Below are 18,051 nucleotides of genomic sequence, written 5' to 3'. Positions count from 1 at the left end.
TTAAAAATGATATGAAAAATACAGCATATTAAAATGATTTCTGAAGGATCATGTGACACTTACTGAAGTAATGATGCTGAAAAGTCAGCTTTTACAGAAATAAATTACATTTTACAATACATTCTCATAGAAAACAACTAGGCCTATTGGAAATTGTATCAATATTTCTTAATATTTGTGGTTTTACTGTATTTTTGATCAAATAAATTCAGCCTTCTTCTTTCAAAAACAATTTAAGAAGTCTTAATTATTTCAAACTTTTGATTACCAGTGTGTAAAATAATGCATGTAACTAGCAAATTATATATTTATTTTCATATGTCACTTTCCATTGGCCACTTGAATATGAAAGTTGCCAGTTTTAGCATGATATATGAGAAAGATATTTTGAGTATTATGAATCATTTGAAAATGATTGTGAAATTACTGAAGAAAGCCTGGAAACAGAAAGACAAACATTCCCTCTGATATGCTGAAAACTGCGACACCTACGCTAATGTTTCTTTGTGCATTCTGTAACAACAATAAGTTCTGGGGAATAATTAATTCAAATGGTATGAATATTCATGAGTTTATGAATATTATTAGCTTGTTGTACAGAAAAATTAACGTATAACGGAACCTTTAATCATTTAAAAGTAACCTTTATCCAAATTGATTTCTTCATCAATTATCAATCTTACAAACCTTAAGAAACATTGATCTGTTTGATCAGGACAAATAATATCTCTTATGTTTGCACAATTTGTATTACTAAAGTAGTAATACATGAAAATCAAGCTTAAATGGGTAGCTTAGATCTTACGCTTCAGTGACTTCGAGATTTGTGAGCAAAACAATAAGGATTCAGTTTAATGCAATTATTGAGTTTTAATAAAACACTATAGAATACAAAGCTACGAATCACACGGGGGTAAATATGCATATATATAGGAGAAACAAACGATATGGTACAAACAAGGAAAAATCAAACTTAACGAATAAAATCAAAGGGAAAAGAATGATGGAAAGAGAGAATCCACGAGGGAGAGAGAGATGAGAGAGAGAGAGAGAGAGAGAGAGAGAGAGAGACAGACAGTTCAATCACTTCACCAAAACCCTTCAGACATTTATGATTTCGTGAATCAGGATTAATTCAGACAACCTCGTACAAGCAGTTAAAGGTGAAATATAATACTTGCATTAGGCTCTCTCGTGTACGTGTCTGAGTTCGAATCGTCGTGGAAGTTCGCTAAGGAGGTGAGTCCGGAGAATTTCTGTGAAGTTCAGGAAAGTCGCTCCAGAAGTTGCAGGTCTCTCTCTCTTGGCTTGGTGCCAAAGGAATCCCTCTCTCAAAGGAAGGTCAAAGGCCAGGGTCCTTGTAGTGGCGGAATGGCGGAGCGCAAGGAGTTCATGATAACTTCTGCATTTATAGATGGAGTGGCCGAGCCCGACTTATGGAAAGATCCAATCACGTCCGTGGAGAGATCTTCTCGAGAAGGCGCGAGTGTTCCATTGTTCTCTGAACCCCCCTCCTCTGAATTAATCAATAGGGTGGAAATTCTAAGCCTCTTTTTCTTTAGAAAGCTGGTATTTCTGAAATTATGCATCAAAATCTGATTTTTGAACCAAATTTGGCCTAGTCATAATTTTGCGATAACAGAGATACTAAGAACGGTCATTCTGCGATTTGCGCGTCCAGATATACAAGATTATCACAGTTACTGGCATACAGGTTTTGATTGGCAACAGTAAACATCCTAGTTATTCTAATACATTGTATAAAGACATGAAATCAACGGATTATATATATTTGAACATTATTAAGACAGTTCTTTAAGTCCCATGTTTTAAGTAACACGTGTCGTGCAAGAATTGTCTTCTTTCAGCGCTGATATGTGTGTGTGTGTAAAGTCATGTGGATGCCTTCAGGCGGTACAATTCGATGCTCCATTCTGTAGACTCAGACAATCTGGCGGACATCGTGGTTGTTCATTAACTTCGATATCTCTTACACACACACCCCATTGTCTATGTCTGATTTGATTAGGAGAGTCACGAGTTGGTGTGTAGAAGCCTCATCCGGTGATGTATTCGGCCCAAAATCTGATTGAATCGGGTCATTGTTGCTACAATTCTTTGACGACGAATAACGTAAAAGGCATTATAATCTGATTCATTCTGAAAGCTCAACAGTAGTTTACATCCCTGGAAATTAATGTCCGTCGTTAAACATTTTTAAAATCGTTAACAGTCGGGAAATATTGCTGCCCATTGACTCGTATTCAGCTCTTACCTCGGCTCGCATTCAAGTGTCGCCCGCGCTGCTCGGCTGCTGTGCACAGTAAATCCCGCCTCGTTGAATTTGATTGGATATCGCAAACATTTTGACATTGACGAGCGCTTTTACACCACTGAGACACTGGGACTGAGCAGGCTATAGATTAGAGTTTTGCATGGAGTTTTGCCTCAAGAGGGCTGCGCGGGCCATTCGTCTGGGCTGACGGAAGGATATAGGCTACGTAGTTTTACTATAATTTATTCTTCATATATTTACGTAGCAACGGGCAGGCCCACATTGTCCAGCGGCCCACCGGGAAAACGCCCGGTACGCCAGATGGCCAGTCCGCCCCTGCTGGAAAGGGGGAGAAGATGCGCACACAGAGCTGAACCCACCATTGAGCCATCTTCAGCTCCTGAGGCCCTGCGAGATGCACCAAGGATGGGCTCCAACAATGCCACCCGTAGAGCTATCCAACTCCGAGAGACGTACTGTGCCTACTACTTCAACCAGGAGGGTGCAGTGCCATGGCAGCCGAATTCATAGAATACGCCAAAGGCTCTTTTCAGAGCCACAAAACCCAAAAGCTCTTTTAAGAGCTACCTATATTTTTCTTAAAAGTGCAGATTCCAAGTGTCATAACAATTATTTTTTACATTAAATTAACATGTTGGTTTTATATTTTCATCACCATGTCATAATGTACATAGCCTTTGCCCTTTCAGCCCTGTTTTCAACTAATACATTCATGATTTGAGCAGATTTTCACTGGAGAGAAAATACAAAGGCCTTCACAGAACAAAGAAACTCATACAGGTTTGGAACAACTTGAGGGTGAGTAAATGATGACAGAATTTACATTTTTGGGAGAACTATCCCTTTAAGTGATTGTATTGCGTCGACAGCGCTGTATGATACGACAAATTTAAAATACTTACTGTATTATTCTATATGAACATGAGAAAACAATACAGCCATACGATTATTTTAATATGTTTATTTTAGTGCTGTATGTATGTAATATGTATGTGTGTGTGTGTGTGCAGAAGCCTGGCCCTCCTCAGCACAGAAAGCCTACGAAGGGACGGCAAGAGGCTCTGAAAGAAAACCTCGTCTTCATCTGCTGCTGGTGTTGGAGGCGGCGGCGGTGGTGGTGGATGTGGCAGCGTGGTCATCTGCGTCAGGGGCTCAATTGCTGCCAACAGTCCTCTCTCAAAAGAAGACATTTCCCTTTTTTTTTATCTTCCTACCCTTGTCATTGATCTCGACAGTTTCCTCCTGCTCTGTCTGTCTGCCTGCATAGTTACAGCAACAATTGATAATCAATGAACATGGCATGATTTTAATGTCAAATCATTCTTTGAAATAATTTATTATATAACGTTATTACGCATTAGGTGTCAACGGTTGTGTGGCCTAAACTTTGCAGCATATGGTTCAGCTCTACACAGATTGACATTGATTTTCTAAATGACTTAACCCTCCTTGATAGTACTGAAATAATAATGTATTTGAGAGCTTTGTTAGGTTCTGCCTGCCTGTGTCACTGCCTGCCTCATCTCCTCTGCTTGAAGGGGCTTGCTGGGTGATGGCCTGGCTGTCTTCTCTGACCTGGCTGTCCTCCTCTGGCTCTGGACTGATGGACTGATGTGAAGGGGGCAGAGGTCGTCTGGGGATGTTGCTGGACGTCTCACGGTCATGAAGGAATGGTGTGAGAAATCGCAACACCGCCATGAAACGCCAGGGTTGGGTCCCAGGCGACCCTGCCCCACTCCTTGTCATTTCCCTTTCTTTTTTCTTCTCCTTCCTAAATCTGTCCCCCAGTGACTTCCATCGGGTCCTACATGTATCCTCTGACATGCAAAAATGTAAATAAATTAAACAATTAATTCAAATACAACAAGTGTTGCTCAAGTGTTTAAACTTGTTTAGTTATTAAAATAAGAACTGAATTAAACATGCCAAATAAAACAGGTTCTGGTATAGATTTCAATTATGCAAGGTTCATAATAAATACATTTTTTTAAGCGTTTACCATCTACCAGCCAACTGACAGATAAACGGTCAAATCCACCTTCCACTCAAATGTAATTCATTATTTTGTGTATGAAAACTGATCACTTTAATATTTTATTCCTCATTTGGCTGGGCGATAGCGCCTATTTGATCCACACATGATATGATATGCTGCCTGTCATTCAATGATAAACAGAGTACACGGACAGAATACAAGCATGATACATACCAGATTCTCCAACCGTCTCTGCCACCTCCTTCCAGGCCTGGTCTCTCCGGTTTGTGTCCCAGTATGTAAACAATGATTGGTCATCAGGGCAGGACTTAGGGTGGTGGGGGCCCCTGGGCTTGAGTCACTTTCGGGCCCTACCTTCTATACATTACTTTAAATAGAACAAAATGATACATAAGCTATGTATTAGAGCAACACAATTCTGGATAAACTGAGAATAAAAATAGAGATCACGATTCTGAACAAACTAAACAAAATAACATAATTTATGTTAATTGCTGAAGTCTATAAAAAATTTTAATTAATCTGAATTATTTATTTAAAAAAAACTTGGGTTTGAATGAATGATTAAATTCCTCAATCAAATACAATCGTTTCATAGATGAATCAGCATCTTTGAACCAATCTCCTGAATGAACGATTCAATGACAAATGTTTTTTAAAAGTAATTTGTCGCCATCTGGTGGCGTAACAATATAATCGATCCAATCGTTATTTGAAGTGCAAAGCTAATTTCAAAAGGTGACTGGTACAGTATACAGTGTTACATGTAAAAAAAAAGAAAAAATACAAAACGTGAAAATGTATTTATATGACCACTGATTGAAGCTTGAAAAAGTTTTCCAATAAATAAATAAATAATGATTAAAAAAGTTCAAAGTGATCATGTGTTTATTGCAATGCACAAATGTCTTGGTCAGAATGAGAATAAAACACTTATTTACCTGGAAACCATATTGAAAAACAAATCATTTGTATTACATATAAATAGCTAAATCTATGAGTGTATAAATCTTTAAAAAAAAAAAACTGTTCTTGGTAAGTGCTGACATATTGTATAGATTATATACATCTCCATACACATATAGGAAGTGTTAGGCTGACTTTGACCTACAGTATGTCTACTACATCACATATAGCCAGACTCAAAAAGGGATTGACCGGCAAACTTTGCCAAAAAGGCGGCAAGCAAAACAAAATACACAACCGATGGATGGTGGGTAGAGCAACCATTCTCTGGGCAAGTACTCACCATTCAAATGAGTTTTAGGGTGCTTTCACACTTGGTTCGATTGCCTGGAACGAACCCGAGTTCGTTTGCGATTGCGGAAATGAGTGAAACACACACAAACACACATTTTTATAAAATCATATGTAATTAATATCGGTTCACTTCCGCGATTTAGTACGATTGCGTTCACATCAGCAGCGAACCGTACCGGAGTTCACATGAACCGTACCCCAGACCACCCTTTTTAAGGGGACTCTGGTACGGTTCGCGGGTGCGCACCCGAGTTCGGAAGACCGTGTTCACATCATCCAAACGAAGCGAACTTCTGACATCAATCGAGTCTCTTCTGATGTTTGTAGTGGCGTTCAGAAGCCTTGACATTAGCATCCTTATTTTGAACGGATTTCGGACCTTTTCGCGCCCAATAAGCACGCACGTTTTCCAATCAACAAACTTTAAATTAAAAATTAAATGACTGACATATTATTGAAAAAAATCAACGTAAAAGGGCGGGGCCCCCTATTGGGCGGGGCCCATGGGCTTCAGCCCAGTCAAGCCCAATGGTAAGTCCGGCCTTGTTGGTCGTAAAGGACCGGGTGATTACCCACCGCAATTATTAGCTTTTCCTCCATTTTAGATCGTTCTTCACTCTTCATTCACCAGTGTTTTAAACGAACGCTATTGGCTAGCGTCTGCTCTAGGATATTTGCATAGGGTGATCTGATTGGATGACGCCTGCGTTGGCGCTTGAAAAGTTGAGAAATCTTCAACTTTTGCCGCTTGCAACCTATGCTTGCAACGCGAGTGAAGCGACGCAACGGAACCCACAATTCAGTTCGGCAACGCATGACGTCACCCATTCAAAGTAAACGAGAAGCGTTGACTACGGCTTAACTCCAAGCTTAACTCCAAGTCTTCCAGAGTCAAAGCCGATTCAAAAGACCGCTGTTCGCCAGCTTCTGTGTTTACGAGTGGCACGCAGAACCTCCGCAACTCGTACCGTCATTATGTAAAGCCCGCCCACCGACTCTACACACGCTGTGATTGGCCTGACCAGAGTTTGGTTTTTCCCAACGGGGTAATCCAGCCCCCGGAAAGTGTACCTTCCATAGGGGCAGCCATTGCTAACCAAGCCATCACCTGCTGTTAGCATCCCATTGACTCCCATTCACTTTGGCCTCACTTTGACAGCAAATATCCACCCCCGAAAAAAAAAATCCCCTAAAAAACAATTGCATAAAGGGCAGAAATAAAGAATACGTCATGAAATGATTATTTCAACATTAACAACTTGACAGCTCAATAATAAACCATAAGAAAACATAAGATCAAGTACGTGAATTTGCAACAGAACACATGCTATATTATTTTACATTTGATTATTTTATTTAATTCTAAAGAACTCTTAGCCTATTTGGTGCACTTATGACGCCTCATGATGTTCCAAACCTGTATGAGTTTCTTTGTTCTCCTGTAGGCCTACACAAAAGAAGATATTTTGAAGAAAGTTTGTACCAGGCTGCTTTGGGGGCACCATTGACTTCCACAGTAATCTTCCTACGTGTTCAACATAACAAAGAAATGTATACATGTTTGGAACAACTTGAGGGTGAATAAATGATGACAGAATTTTCATTTTTGGGTGAACTGTCCCTTTAAGAAGTCATTCTGAACCAGGCCTAATCACTTTTTTGAATTTTAAAAATGTTTATTTTCTTTGAATAATTTACTTAAATTATGACTATATTATCGTGTAATTATTTGTCCCATTTTTATCTAAATATTTTTTAAATGTCATAAACTTTAAATGACAGGATTATTTATTATGTATGATATAGCCTAAATAAATGATAAATTAATAATAACATTTATTAGGCTAGAATCTATAAATTAACCTGTCTAAAAAAATAATAATTCTGTCTGCCAAGCTCTGATAATGTATTGGAATATTATATTAATATATTATCCATTAAAAAAAACTATAGGCCTACCTTTAGAAGCACGGATGTGTCTGTCACATAGACTGGTCTGTCACCACAGTCAGACAGTCTGAGACACTGAAATGCTTCTCATAAAGTGTGCAGTTGGCCTGAGGTTCATCATGAGTTACTGGACAGACCCATTGATACCTTTTTGATATTAATTCAGTTCTATATCTGGAGATCCCCTTGCGTTCTTCAAACGGTGGACGCAACGCAAGCTCGACATGTTTTTAAAAAACCGCGCAAGTTTACAGGCACACTCTGGCACAGCGCATGTTCTCGAGACTCCGCCGCTATAGCAACAAAGCCCGCAATCACGCACAAATGAGCTCCTGTACTACTTATTGTGAAATTGATTCTTTATATTTGCTATCAGTATTCTCCACACTGCAAACTTCGTATGTGTTTATTGAACTATGTGTGGACCTGTGTAAAATACGGGACAAATCGCGTCCCGTATTGGTTTGATACGGAACGCGTCATTTTGCTTGTAAATACGGGACGATTCCGTATTTTACGGGACGGGTGGCAACCCTACGCTAGGGTGCGTCTAGATTTCTAGGCTAGCAAACTGTCCTTCAATACCCCGGTTGCAGGAGTACTGTTATGTCGTTCGACTGCTTGTTTATCGTCACCTGTGCCAGCAGATCCAGCAGGAGTATCCGACACTGTTTTCCCTGACTTCTTCACACCTTTCCTCTTTTCAGATCCTCCCATTATCGTTGTTCCAAAAATTCAAGACATTAATAAATGGAAATTCTCAACAAAAAAAAAGTTTCGTTGTAACTATTATAAAACAGTTTGGGATTGCTGAGCTCACAAACGTACATGTGATCAGGGCGCCATCTTGCACGCCTCCTCTACCCTGAAAAGTTGTATTGAAATTCACTCAGGGAAAAATGTATGATACTTTAATGTTAAAGGCCTGAAAATAACCTAAATATAAAACTGCATTTCTGATCATGTTGTGATTCAAATTTGAGGATGATACTCTAACAAATGTAGCTTCTGTAAGCTTTTATGTCAAAAAAAAAAAAAAAAAACCTCTAGGCGTCCTTTCAAAAAGGCCCTTTATTTCAGAAGATTTGTAATTGTAAAGAGTAGCGTTTCATTCAAATAAATCTGCAATAAACTGCTAATTATAATGGATATATACAGTTACTGAAAAACTAAAGCAACTATTACAGAATTTACAAAGTGTAAAAAACTAATTTAGTTGATAAGAAGTGCCAGTCTCCACTGCGGTGTGCTCTCGCAAGATGATGCCTTTTGATTGGTTACAACGTCCATCAATCAAACCTTTGTTGGCAAGGCATTGGCTAGGCATTGCCTGCCTTTATCCAACCAAAACCATAGCCGCTTTGACTGACACCTCACGGAGCCTGTAATGCGCTTCCTGTATATAATGAGTCATCAGAAGGCCTGTGATTGAAGGAGAGAGACCTGGGAGGGTTTAACTGGAGCTGAAGACTCTAAACTGCAGGGGAGATCCTCAGAATACTCGCTATTGCATTGAAAATGGACGTGATTAATTACTAATATAACTCAAATACGCTCAAGTAAATGAAGGAGGATTTTTTTGTTTGCCCCCCTCTATTTTTCAGAGTGGACCCTTACACTTACATGCTGGTGTTTATTGGATTCGTCCGATCGGATCTGCACGATAGGAGATGAAAGATGAGTAACTGCATTTATTATGCTGATGTTTAAGTGGCCGGTCCTTTAGCATTTAATTAAATGCTAAATGAAGCATTAAATTAATAATTTATCATTTCATTAATCCTTTAATGCACCACTGCGGATTGAGAGGTTAAACTAATACAAGGAAACATTATTTAATATTTTTTATTCATATGCAAAAATATAGTAAAAATAAATAAATCAAAGTATTTACCAACACATTTTGATGCATGCACAGACATCTAGCATTTCTGAGTGATGATGATGCAGAGGAATCACTGAATCAAAGTTTTGAACTGAGTCAATGAAACAGGTTCAAACTTTTTAATAAAGAAAACGTCCAAATGAAGTTTGTAACTATTCAATAAATGTGTTCAGATCGATGCGCGCTCACGGCTCCGCTCATATGAATGATTCACGTTTTAGTTGCTATGGCGACGCCTGTTATGAATTCTGACGCAGACTCAGACACGCACCGATTGTGTTGTTGATCTGTTGTTGAGAGAGACGACTGAGGCGATTTCACAAACTTTTGCAGAATATTTTCTGTGCTGACCTTGAAATTTTGAAGCTGTTTGGAGGAGACGAGACTTTTATTCTGGAAGAACATCGCAGGAGATATCCTTTACAGAGTTACATTTTTGAGTTGTAGATACTTTTATCTTATTGTTCTTTTCTTATTTTAGGAGTGTCGAGTTTGATTAATTCTTTGTTTTTGTTTTCTTTTTTTTTGGAGGAGTATTTTTGAGGAGAGTTTATTGTATTGTATTGTGTGTTGTTTTGTTTTGTTTTGTGTTTTGTATTGTTTTTGTTCCAGATTGCAGGAGGATGTCGATGGCGAAGATGATGGGTGAAAGAGAAGGTGAGTGCTTTAACGTTAGTTATGTTATGTTACTGAAATATTTCAGCCTCGGGCCGCTCCATATCCAGGAGAGCTGCTTTCTCTCAGACGGCTGGTCAGGAGGTTTGGAGACAGACAGTGTTCTGATGACCGTGATCAGGCCTGGGCCGGTTGCATAAACCGTTAAGACTAGTCTTACAAGTTAGACATACATTTTTTTTCTTTAAGACTGTTCATACATTTTTTTAAATCAGTTACATAAAAACATAGACTTGCCTAACTGCTAGTGGCTCATACTAGATCTTAAGACACTGTCTTAACGTAATGGCTTAGTTTATGCAACTGGCCCCCAGGATACGCTGCCAGACCAGACCCAGATCACAGATCCAGGAGCTTCCTACACATTTAGCGCTTCTGTCTTCTGAGTTTTCTGTTTCTGTGCCCACAGGTCAGACTGACAGGAAGAGAGCGTGGCAGAGCGGCAGCCGGCAGAGCCCAGATGATCATGGACGTCCGTCCACTCCATCTAAAGGCTTTCGCAGAGGTCAGAATAGGCTTTTATTACACAAGTTATGGCTCAGTTAAAGGGTTAGTTCACCCAAAAATGAAAATGATGTCATTAATTACTCACCCTCATGTCGTTCGACACCCTTAAGACCTTCATCTTCGGAACACAAATGAAGATATTTTTTGTTGAAAGCTGATGGCTGAGAAGGCCTCAGATAGGCCTCCATTGGCATTCAGTACACAGGGTTTTTCCTGGGTCAAAAATGGTCTTCGGTGGTGGCTGACAGACATGACACACGCACGCACAGTAAAAAAAGTCCCCTACCCACATGATCTGCAAGCGCAATACTGACAATACATTTTAAATAAATTCAAAGAAAGTTTGTAACTTTTGCTTATCTTATTTTGATCCCACATGAAAAAATACTATAGTATATTATAGTAAAATTACTCTAGTAAATACTATAGTGTTTTTGAACTGTACTATAGTAAATATACTACAGTAAATAAACAAAGTGTAGTAAATACTATAATATAATACAATATACTACAATTTACTGTAGTATCTTTACTATAGTATGGCTCAAAAACACTATAGTAATTTTACTATAATATACTATAGTATTTCTTCATGTGGGATACCTTGATGTTTGTTTTTGTTCCTCATTTTTACACTATTTACTGATAATTGTTTTGGTATATAATCATATCAATATTAAAAAGTAGTTTTTAAAAAATGAACAAATAGCCTAATTTTCTGCCATATACAATTTCATAAAATTATCAGCTAGCTAACAACAACTTTGTTCTGGGTTCACCTCACAGTCTAAACTAAGTGATTTATAGGCTATTTATTTTACTACACATTATGAACATAAATAAGCTGAAAGACTGGATAATTAAAACTAACTCTTACACCCACTCTTGCTAAATTGTGTAAGCACACTTGTGTTCTCATTTCAGGTGTTCTGAGTAAATTTAAACTGATTCGTTAGTTCAGTGTTGGACAGATCAGTTGTTCTAACCAGTCGTTAAAATGATTCGGTTCATTAGGTTGCGAATCGGACATTAGCAGACGCGTTGTGTGCGAATCCCGTCTGTTAGAACATCGCGAAAGATTTGTCAACACACAGAAAACACTTCATAACTGGACACGATTTGTTTCCCGTTTATTGAAAGTATGCTTTATGTCAGCTGGTCAGAGAATCAGTCAATGTTTTTTGAGCGCATTTCACACCCAGCGGCAATGAAAGGAAAACATCGTCTGATAGCGCCACGTGCAACATGGATTCGGTCTTCCGACCTTTTGATTTTTATTAACGTAATATGTGAAATATTAGAAAGCTAAGAATGCTTATTTTGAAGACAGAGAGAGTGCGAGCGAGGGAGGAGCTCTGATCGTCTCTCTGTCACTCAGTTACAAGCGCAGCATCTATTCTACATCATTCATAAATCACAATAGCTCATCAAATAAAGCTTTGGCGGGACAAAAATTTGTTTTGGCGGCCGCCAAAAAATTTTCAATGTAGGAAAAACCCTGGTACATTTACACTCACAAGACCCATAAAAGGCACTTAAAATGTCGTTACAAAGTCCATCTCACCACAGTGGCTCTACAATAATTTTACGAGGCGACGTCAATAGTTTTTGTGCCAAAAAAAAAATCAAAATAACGCCTTTATTCAACCTCTTCTTGTCTTCCGTGTAGGCCTCCACGACGCATGCGCGAGAATATGACGTAGCGCCGGCGTTTGGGTGAACTAACCCTTTAACAAATAATGTGTCATTGAAAATAACAATTTCATGTGACCACTGACATTGATTATTAATATTATTAAAAATGTCTTGACCAGGCACCATGTCCACATCATATTTGTCCCTCTCTGAGGACAATATAGTGAGGCGGTTCTGCAGAGAGTCGTTGAGCCTTAGCAGCCGAGGCTCGTACATCACGAGCTCAACAGGTGAGACTGAAATAAGGCTGGGCAGTGTACAGTCACATTGAATTTCATTTTACTGGTGACCTTTTTTTTAAGTAAAACGTAAGTTATGTCATTTTATCACTGCCTAATTGGACGTCAGAGATGTTTCTAATCATTCAGTTTTGTTTTCTTCATTTCAGAAAAACCCACAGAATGTAAGAAGAGGAAACGAGTTCGTTCTTTCCTCAGGAACGTGTGTAAGGCTGTGAGGCGCTCGCTCCTCTGCTGTTGTCTCAGTGATGTGGATGTTGTGGAGTCTTTTGTTCCTCCAGCGGATCTGGAGCCAGAGCCCGATCCTGGTCCATCATCACCTGATCCAGATCACTCCGGCGTCAAGCCAAATAATGGTCAATCTGCAGACATTATTTCTCCAACATTGTTTTAAACAGAATTATTATCGTCTTGTTTGCACTGATATTTTTAATATAAAACAAAGGATCTAGCAATCACAGATCCAGGAGCTTCCTACACATTTAGCGCTTCTGTCTTCTGAGTTTTCTGTTTCTGTGCCAACAGGTCGGACTGACAGGAAGAGAGAGTGGCAGAGCGGCAGCCGGCAGAGCCCAGATGATCATGGACGTCCGTCCACTCCATCTAAAGGCTTTCGCAGAGGTCAGAATAGGCTTTTATTACACAAGTTATGGCTCAGTTAACAAAATAATGTGTCATTGAAAATAGAAAGTTGAAAAAAATAAAACATAAAGTAACAATTTCACCATTGACATTGATTATTAATATTATTAAAAATGTCTTCAGCAGGCATCATGTCCACATCATATTTGTCCCTCTCTGAGGACAATACAGTGAGGCGGTTCTGCAGAGAGTCGTTGAGCCTTAGCAGCAGAGGCTCGTACATCGTCGATTGGAGGTGGAGTGGCGATAGATCGGATAGCCGAAACGAACAGGGCAGTTGGAGCGACGAAGAGTGGATGTGCCATCCGCTGCCAGGTCAAGTTCCCGTCGAGCCAACGGAGACTTCAAATGGCCTTATGGAGGCTTCACCGGTGAACACGAGCTCAACAGGTGAGACTGAAATAAGGCTGGGCAGTGTACAGTCACATTGGATTTCATTTTACTGGGAACCTTTTTTTAAAGTAAAAGTATTATTTATTATTAAAATTATTAAAGACATTATTTCTCCAACATTGTTTTAAACAGTATTATTATCGTCTTGTTTGCAAGCTCATACATTTCTCATATTTTGTTTTTCAGACTCCTTTGAGACTCTCTATAACGTGGGAGAGATGATTGGATCCGGAACTTTTGGGAGAGTGTTCAAGGGAACACGGAAGTTTGATGGCAAAAAGGTAAAGCAATCTTGCTGAATTGTACAAACATTTTTGCTCTTGCATGCATCAAAACATTCTTAATACAGATGGGTTAATACTTAGATGCTCAAATCGTAAATGTTATGTGCAAAGTCAGGCGCTTGAATACCGTTATTGAACGCTGTTTTTTTTTTTGCAGGTTGCCATCAAGCAGATGCACAAGATTGACAATGATCGTTATCTTGATATTGTAAGTTGGTCAAAAGTTGTATTTGTTGTTTAAGTGCTGTTTGTTGTTTAAGTGCTGATTACTGTAGTCAATACACCTGTAGGAAGCATTAGGTGTAAATGTAATAGATCAATAAACCTGGAAAGGCTCTGATGATCGTGTCTGTAAAGATCAAAGAAAAGTACATTTAAAAATGATAGGTTTTCTTCAGATTTTTACCCAGCTAACCTTCTGTCTACTACTTTTCTCTAGCCCGGGCATCCCGAACCTCTCGTTACAGAAGTGGCGCTGCTGCTAATGATGAGGCATGAACCCATAAGCCCCTACGTCGTCCGACTGTACGACTGGTTTGAACATCCTCGGACATTCGTTCTCATAATGGAGTTCCCTGACCCCTGCGAGAGCTTGCTGGACTTCATCATTCGTCATTCGTGTCAACTGGATGAAACAACAGCACGGGTCATCCTGCGACAGGCTGCGCTGGCGGTACAGCACTGCATCGAGCATGGCGTTTTTCATAATGACGTTCATGCAGAGAATTTCCTGGTGAAGACAAACACGTTAGAGCTCAAGCTGATCGACTTTGGCTGCGGTCAGCTACTTAGTGGTGATGGCTACGAGACAAAAATATACCGTGGTGAGTATTTTTGGAGTGTGGAAACCTGGATGTAGTGACTTTCTGATTATTTGATGCTTTGAAGAAATTGCTCAACAATGTGCAAAAATGTCTTGCTCACAGGATTACCTTCTTACTGCCCACCTGAAGTCTTCACAGAATCTCGATTCCACGCCGTCCCAGCAAATGTCTGGGCTCTAGGGGTGTTGTTGTACCTGATGGTTAACGGACGTTCTCCCTTTGGCAATAGAACGGAAATCACACAGGCCAAAGTTACATTTCAGAACTCCAACTTATCCAAAGGTGAGTGAAGAATATCGATAAACACACACACATAAAGCAAAGGCTCTGTTTAGAAACAGGTAAAGGTGAAGTATGTAAGATGTTTCAAGTTGAAATGCATTCAGTTTATAGTTCACCAGATGCTGTTTTCATAATTGCCAACATTCGTGTCACATGGTCATCATGACTAACCAGCTCTCTCCTTAATAAAATGTGTACAGAATGCAGTGATCTGATTAGCCAGTGCCTAGCCCGGGATCCAACGAAACGGCCGACGTTAGAGCAGGTGTTACAACATGAATGGATTAGAAATGATCTGGAGAAGTTCAGGAGAAGTTCAGGAGATTCACTCGATCAGTGATTTCAGGTGTGAGGTAGTGTAACAGACAGAGTAGGATTAATATCATTTATCTTCAATTCTGGATTATTTGTAGTGAGGTTTTCAAATTTGTGTTCATGTTCTTGTTATAGTCAAGTCAAGTCAGCTTCATTTATACGGCGCTTTATACAATACAGATTGTTTCACAGCAGCTTCACAGTAATAAACAGGAAAATAACACAATTAGTGATGCAATTGCAAGAATTCAGTTCTGTTGTAAATCAGCTAAAAAAAAAAAAAACATTCATGAGTTCACATGTTCATATAATCTTTGTATTGGATAGGAGATAACACTTGCTGTCCTTGGTGGAGGGCTTGAGCTCGAGACTTGACCAGAAGTCCAACCCCGACCTGACAGGAACCCAAGCCGATCCTGGTCCATCATCACCTGATCCAGACCACTCCGGTGTCAAGCCAAATAATGGTCAATCTGCCGGGGATGAGGGCTTCCCACTGATGACCAACCTCTTGCGGCCATACCCTGGACATCACATCCCACCAGAGAAAAGGGTGTTCAATTACCGCCTCAGCCGGGCTAGGTTGGTAGTTGAGTGCGCCTTTGGCATCCTCTCAGCTTGGTGGCGGATGTACCGCCCGTGTCATTGCAACCAGTCCAGAGGTTGCAGAGGTGTGTGTGAAGGCCACATGTGTGTTGCACAACTTCCTGCGCATGAAGACACTGGAAAGCAGGGGTGGACTGGGGCAAAAAAGTGGCCCTGGACTTTCTGGCACAAAGCGGCCCATCACACCCGGTGTGCAACACACCTCACCATAAACCCACCAGCTCATTATACACAGGGCAATTTTAAACACAGAAGCTATTTATTCAAAAATATGAATTATATGAATTGTTTTATTGAAATGCTTATCATACTGAATGACAGGCATACTTCTTCAGTTTATAATTTGTCTTTCCTGGTGCACATGGCAAATTGTATTTATTTTTTTTTGTATACAAATTTTGATTTCTCTTTTCCATACACTGTAGTTTAATATCATTAAGTTCAATACCTACCATAAAATCAGACCATATAAAATGCTATTGTCTAGAACAGAGTCCTGCACAGCTCCGATTTTGTAAACCCGCACCCGCCCGTACCCGCAGTGCTTAAAACCGCATCCGACCCCTTCTCCGACAACAGCACTAATTAAAATCCGCACCCGACCCGACCCGCTTAAAATAGAACCGACGCCCGACCCGCACCCGCAATAAAGTCAGTTTAGCATATTACATTATAGACACTGTGGCGAGGCCGAGGGACCGTGAGGGCGGGACGAGGCGGCGCTCATCAGGGAGGATGAGCGCCAGCTGCGCGCCGCAGCGATCTCGGCCCTCGCGGAGGAGTGAGGGACTATAAAGGAGGAGCGACGACAGTGAGGGACGAGAGAGGACCAGGCCTGGATTTTGTGTTATGTTTTATTTTGTGTTCGCTGCAGTCGTCCGTGAGGGGCTGCAGCTTTTTATTTTCATTTTGTGTTTGTTTGTATGTAGGCGGCAGTCGACCGTGAGGGGCTGTCGCCGCCATTTTATTTTGATTAAATGTTTTGATTGTCCGCCGGTTCCCGCCTCCTTCTTCCCGTACAAACAACGTTTACTACAGTGGTGCCGAAACCCCGGGAGGAAGGAGGGACACGCTGTCGAAGAGCCCTCGCAGCTGAGGGGGATCGCGGTGCCGCGGAGTTCGGGCAGCGCGGAGGAGAGAAGTCCGCGAGCGGCTGCCCGAAGCGGTGGTGCTGGAGCGGATGAAGGTCGGTGGGACGGAGAGCTCGCTGCCGTGCCCCTGGGTCGAGGTGGGGTGGCTGCCGTCCGCGAGGGGGCGAAGGAGTCCCCAGCGCTTGCCCGGAGCCGAAGCCTGCTGCCGCCCGCCATATTGGGGAGGAGCCGGAGCGCTGCCGTCCGCCAGGTTGGGGAGGAGCAGGGAGCGCGGGACGGGGACTCGCTTCCGGCCGCCCTCAGAAGGAGGAGCCACCGCCAGCCGCCAGGGGGCGGAGGAGTGTCGAGCCGTCCACCGGCCGTCCAGTACCACCGCATGGCACCGCGAGGAAGAGCCTCTCGGCTGGCTGAGGACGGAGCGGCAGTGTGTCTGGGAACCGGACCAGAATTTTTTTTTTTTTTTTTTTCTTTTCTCCTCTCTCCACTCTCTCGTCTCTGTCGCTCCTCATGCTCCCCGCTCCGTTCTCTCACCTCGCTGTTCTTACCCCCAGGTCCCGCGGCCGCCGTGATCGCCTGCGAAGGGCGTTGGGGGTATGTGGCGAGCAGCGAGGCCGAGGGACCGTGAGGGCGGGACGAGGCGGCGCACATCAGGGAGGATGAGCGCCAGCTGAGCGCCACAGCGATCTCGGCCCTCGCGGAGGAGTGAGGGACTATAAAGGAGGAGTGACGACAGTGAGGGACGAGAGAGGACCAGGCCTGGATTTTGTGTTATGTTTTATTTTGTGTTCGCTGCAGTCGTCCGTGAGGGGCTGCAGCTTTTTATTTTCATTTTGTGTTTGTTTGTATGTAGGCGGCAGTCGACCGTGAGGGGCTGTCGCCGCCATTTTATTTTGATTAAATGTTTTGATTGTCCGCCGGTTCCCGCCTCCTTCTTCCCGTACAAACAACGTTTACTACAGACACACTTACAAAAATGTTTATTGCCAGCATACATAAGTTATTACACGACCATTAACTTAAGGACAACTTCGGGACATTCTAAAACGCTTAACGTGGCTTAATGTAGGTAAGACACTGTTATTAAGAGACCAAACTCAGTAAACATAATACT

General features: G+C 41.3%; 1 protein-coding gene across 1 annotated transcript; it reads left to right on the top strand.

Moving 5' to 3' along the window:
* Nucleotides 1-9,648: 9,648 nt before the first annotated feature.
* LOC307119126 (uncharacterized protein) lies at nt 9,649-14,936 on the top strand (the record flags this gene model as incomplete). Its single annotated transcript, XM_079805206.1, has 10 exons — nt 9,649-10,044; nt 10,472-10,567; nt 12,384-12,494; nt 12,653-12,859; nt 13,029-13,124; nt 13,269-13,535; nt 13,725-13,819; nt 13,980-14,030; nt 14,262-14,646; nt 14,749-14,936. The coding sequence occupies exons 1-10, from the start codon at nt 10,011-10,013 to the stop codon at nt 14,934-14,936; spliced, it is 1,530 nt and encodes a 509-aa protein (XP_079661332.1). The 5' UTR covers nt 9,649-10,010.
* Between the last annotated feature and the right edge of the window lie 3,115 nt (nt 14,937-18,051).

This window comes from Gobio gobio, assembly GCF_949357685.1.
Source record: "Gobio gobio genome assembly, chromosome: 22".
NCBI classification, from domain to species: Eukaryota; Metazoa; Chordata; class Actinopteri; order Cypriniformes; family Gobionidae; genus Gobio; species Gobio gobio.
This window is presented reverse-complemented; position numbering and strand designations above follow the sequence as displayed.